This window comes from Penaeus vannamei, chromosome 8 (genome assembly GCF_042767895.1).
Source record: "Penaeus vannamei isolate JL-2024 chromosome 8, ASM4276789v1, whole genome shotgun sequence".
Taxonomy (NCBI): Eukaryota; Metazoa; Arthropoda; class Malacostraca; order Decapoda; family Penaeidae; genus Penaeus; species Penaeus vannamei.
The window spans coordinates 34,040,053-34,045,075 of NC_091556.1; the positions used below are offsets into that span (position 1 = coordinate 34,040,053).

General features: G+C 41.3%; 1 protein-coding gene across 1 annotated transcript in view; it reads left to right on the top strand.

Moving 5' to 3' along the window:
* The window catches only part of LOC113821729 (probable glutamate receptor), a 5,755-nt gene continuing 732 nt past the window's right edge, over nucleotides 1-5,023 (top strand). Inside the window, exons 1-6 of the mRNA XM_070124573.1 lie at nucleotides 1-108; nucleotides 1,102-1,248; nucleotides 1,431-1,521; nucleotides 1,785-2,082; nucleotides 3,790-4,004; nucleotides 4,600-4,780. Coding sequence (XP_069980674.1) covers nucleotides 32-108; nucleotides 1,102-1,248; nucleotides 1,431-1,521; nucleotides 1,785-2,082; nucleotides 3,790-4,004; nucleotides 4,600-4,780 — 1,009 coding nt within the window. The 5' untranslated portion in view covers nucleotides 1-31. The remainder of the gene's footprint in view (nucleotides 109-1,101; nucleotides 1,249-1,430; nucleotides 1,522-1,784; nucleotides 2,083-3,789; nucleotides 4,005-4,599; nucleotides 4,781-5,023) is intronic.

The window sequence follows — 5,023 nt, forward strand, 5'->3', positions numbered from 1 at the left end:
AATAGCAAGACCTTGGTGGATCAGCGACGCGATGCCTCTCTCGCTGCACGAAGCCCTGATGAATCCCAAAACACTACGAGAACTGCAGCTGAACCCTAAGACTTTTAAGTACGTTAAATTGGAGTGTCTACATATGTGTGTGAGTGAGTGTGTGTGTGTGTGTATGTATGCATGTATGTATATATATACATATATATATACATATATATATGTATGTATATATATGTATATATATACATATATATATATATATTTATTTATATACATATATATATACATATGTATATACATATATATATATATATATGTATATATATATGCATATAATTGTATATATATATATATATATATATATATATATATATATATATATATATATTTATATATATGTATATCTATATATATATGTAAATATTGTATATATATATACATATATATGTATATATATATATATATATATACATATATATATATATATATATATATATATATATATATATATATATATATATATATATATGGTATGTATGTATGCGTATATATATATATATATATATATATATATATATATATATATATATATATATATATATATATATGTGTGTGTGTGTGTGTGTGTGTGTGTGTGTGTGTGTGTTTATATGTATATATATATACATATATATCGCTCTCTCTCTCTCTCTCTCTCTTTCTCCTTTTTTTCTGTTCCTCTCATCTTTTCTTTTCTGTGGATCCTTTCTCCTATTCCTTCACATTCATTTCTATTGTAGTAACATCTAGCTCTGAAAAAAATTATTTCTGATTCTTAAAAAAAATATCTGAATTGTGGTGTTACATGAGAGTAAGACAGACTCTTTACAGATCCAATTCTTTATTTTATATACATATTTCTTGACACTGGCTGTATTTTATGTAGGTGTAAATTTGAGATGTTCTGATGCTGAACGATCCCGGAGACCAATTTTACCGAATCATTTATTTAATGTATTCTTACTTATCCTCATTCCCGCGAGAGACATTTTGTGAGAAAGGAGGAAGAGAAAAACAATAATTACAGTTCATTCCAGACCCCACGGCTCAGCTGCTGCCTCCTCGTTCCAGGTTTCGTCAAGCGGTGGAGCTGAAGGTCGCCGGAGAGAGCTCAGCCTTCATGAACTTCCGCCCAGATCCGGCCATGGAGGGTCGAAGCATAATGGGCGGCCCCGTGGGAAATCTGGTCAGCTACTTGGCCAGGGCTCTGAATTTCACGTAGGCCAGGAGCTTCCCGGTAGTCCCTGTATGATTAACAATGAAGAACAGTTTGTTAACTACGCTTAGAGAAATATTTTACATATATATTTGCAACTTTTTTCCTGGGTGTAAGTGTAGAATACGCAAAGCACAGTTTATGTTAAAGATAAGGAAAATAAAAGGCTAGATTCTGTTTTCAGGTGGTACCCGGTGCGGCCGGCTGACGCAACCTTTGGTTCGAAGATGCCAAACGGAAGCTGGTCCGGCGTTATGGGATTAGTCAACAGGGGGGTAGGATTTACTCGAGGTTTTTGTTTTGCTTGAAAAAGAAGCCATTTATTTATCGTTATGTCTATATGTTCGAAAGTCATTGGATAAAAGCGCTTTCTATGACACCAAAGTCAGCAATAAAGAAAACATAAAAATCGAATAAAGATTGGCGCAATAGAAACAAAAGAGAAAATGGAAATCCAAATTCGGTAGATTATGTGACATTCAATTTGAACTTTCATTCCGTGACAATGGATATCATACAACACGCATACATTTCGCAGGAGGCAGACATGGGCTACGGACCTCTCCTGATGTCACTTGAGAGAAGCGAAGGCGTAGACTTCGGTGACACGCTGATGTTTTTTAATTTCAAAGTCATGTCCGGCAGAGGAAGCCCCGAGATGAACCCCTGGGGCTTTCTGTACCCCCTTACCCCCTTGGTGTGGCTGGGCCTCTTTGTTGCCTTGGTGTGTGTGTGGTTGTCTTCGGTGCTGCTGCTTAACCATGCCTTGAGGTCCTCGTGGTTCGATCGGGTGGTTGGCCAGTTCACCATTCATATCCGCGTTCTCCTACGCCAAGGTAGATGTCCTTGTGGGATTCCTCACTATGTCACGAGAGGAAAAGAAAAAGGCCGAGCACGTTTAGCTTTCTTATATAAGAGAGGAGACCTATTTTTCTGTTCACAGCTTGAACAGAAAAGTATTATAAAAAAAAACATATGCTGATGTAATCTCTCTCTCTCTCTGCTGAGTATAAGTGTATGTATGTCTGTGTCTACGTGCTTATGAAGGAGGAATAAGGAAGAAATATATTTGTAAATATGTAGGTAAAGAAAAGGGGAAACGGAGAGAGAGAAAAAGAAAAAGTAAAAAAAAGAATAGAAAGAAAATGGGTAATTTTCTATATTACGTCCGCATGACCGATATCGACGATTTTGGTATCGTTGGATTCCTCTCACTCTATACAATGCAAATAGATAGGTTTTATTGCGCGCTAACCCCCCCGTTAGCGACAAACTTGGTCCCGATTGCGGGGGCGACGATGTCGGAGCGCCGGACGTAATATAGAAAATTACCCTAATAATTTAACCTCACAGTGAAAATAACCATAGTTATTCACATGACTTTCCATTGCAGGGGGCTGCGCCCCCTGCGACCCCCCCTGGGGGGGCTGCCGCCCCCCAACCCCCGCCGAGGAAACAAAACCTCCACCACGTATTCACGGCAGGATAGAGCGCACACGAACTAGATGCGGAGCCGATAACCTACAATAACCTAGGATTTTTAAGGTACTAACCTGATTTATTAATGCCGCTAATTACTAGGGAGGGTGCTCCTTTGCCGCAAAATGTGAAGGAGGCAGGGTGCGTCCGGCAGGAGGTCCTAGGCCGGAGGATACAGCGACGCTGCAGCACACAGGAAGTGATGCAACCTCACATTCAGGTGATGGCTGCCCGCACCTGCCGCAATCTTTCTCACGACGAAGGAGGCCGTGGCGGAAGCACATATCTAGCATTTTTTCTTGGCTAATGGCAATCTCGCGCAGAAAATCCGTCTCGGAGTACGAGCACCCTCCACACTCGGCCATCGCGGCGACTATGACTGACTTCTGAACGCGACGGTTATTTCGGTTAGGAATACGAATGTCGTTATTCCAGAGGAAGGGAAACTCGACTTTGAGGCCATCGGTGTAACATCGAAAAAGGCGCAAAACCCCGCCGACGAGGGCGGGCCACCGTGTTTATCCTGATTATACTACAATCGTCTCTATATACAATGCTGATTATAATAAGGTTAATATGCTGATTCAGTGAGAATCTTACGAGGTAATACGCCCCCTGCTCCGACATCGACGATGATTGTGTAACGCTCTAGCCTGCCGTGAATACGTGGTGGAGGTTTTGTTTCCTCGGCGGGGGTTGGGGGGCGGCAGCCCCCTGCAATGGAAAGTTATGTGAATAACCATGGTTATTATGGAAAGTTATGTGAATAACCATGGTTATTTTCACTGTGCGTTATATTATTAGTGCTATTTAACCCGCATTTTCCCTGGAACCTTTCATGCCCTCCCCTGCTATCGGGACCAAGTTTGTCGCTAACGGGGGGTTAGCGCGCATTAATAACTATATATTTGCAATGTGGAGAGTGAGAGGAATCCAACGATACCAAAATCGTCGATATCGGTCATGCGGACGTAATATAGAAAATTGCCAGAAAATGGACGAAATGAATATAAACAGAAGACCAAACTCCTGAACGCCAACCTAAGAACACATCCCCATTGCAGATCTACCCAAACGGTTTTCCCACGGGCGTGAAATGGCCTTGGTTGGCAGCTGGATGATGGTAACCATGATCGTCGTTATGGGCTACTCGAGCACCCTGGTCTCGCTCTTGGCCGCCAGGAACATCCCGCAGCCGATCCAGTCTCTGTCGGATCTTGTTCAGTCCGATAACGTTGTGATCCTGAAACCGAACAGCGGATCGACGACTTACGTTCTTGTAAGTTGTTCTCCTGTAAGCGTATATGTGCATGATTTCCGAATGCGATTTCTTTAAGAAGTAGAGGATTGTAGGACTGACCGATTTGATTTGTTGTTGATCCGTAAGAGCAAAATGCATTCTGTGTACATTTTTTCTTTAGTTTCAGCCAAGTAGCATCAGCAAAATGCCAGTCTCGCCTAATGTCTCCTCGTTACTGCGTTCCAGATACAGGAAAAACACAGGATGAACAAATCTGAAGCTGCTCTCAGCTTTTCTTGTTCATATCATATTGACAGTACATCTGTTTACCTGTCGTTTTATATGTCTATCAAAATCTATCTATTTACGTACCTATTTATTTGTCTATTTTCTTTCTATCTATCTATAACTCTCTCTTTATCAATCATCTCATGTCTCTATCTACTATTAAACACACACACACAATCACAATGAACCCATCTCCCTACTCACACATATGCCTTCAAGTACAGTAACGTTACGTATTGAATTATTCTCGGGCCCACACTTTCACCTACAGCCAACCATGGGCTTTGGCAAAATGGCAGGCAATAGCTTAAGAATCCTTTTTGACGACCTGCCTCTCCCTCAACAGAGCTCGACGTCGGGCATCTACAAAGAGCTGGGGGACCTGCGCCACAAGAACAGGATGGCTTTCATCAAGTCGAAGGACAGGGGCACGGCGATCGACACCCTGGTCCGCGAGGGTCATCACTCCTTGTATGACGTGGACTTCAGCTTAGCTAATCTCATATCGGATGACTTCTCCATAATGGGTAGACTGATTTCGGAAGTTGTGAAATAAATGACTTGAATGCGTGTGCTTTTGGGTACCGTGCGGGAAAACAACAGATATTTTAGTAATGACGGATACAAAAAAAAAAAAAAAAAAAAAAAAAAAAGGTGTTATTCTCATGCCAAGCTCTGGATCTAAAACATGAACAGTGTAGTAATGTTCTGTAGGGGGTTGTAGAGACAAAGTGGGACGGGGAAGAGAAAAAAAGATGGCTTGGTAAGTA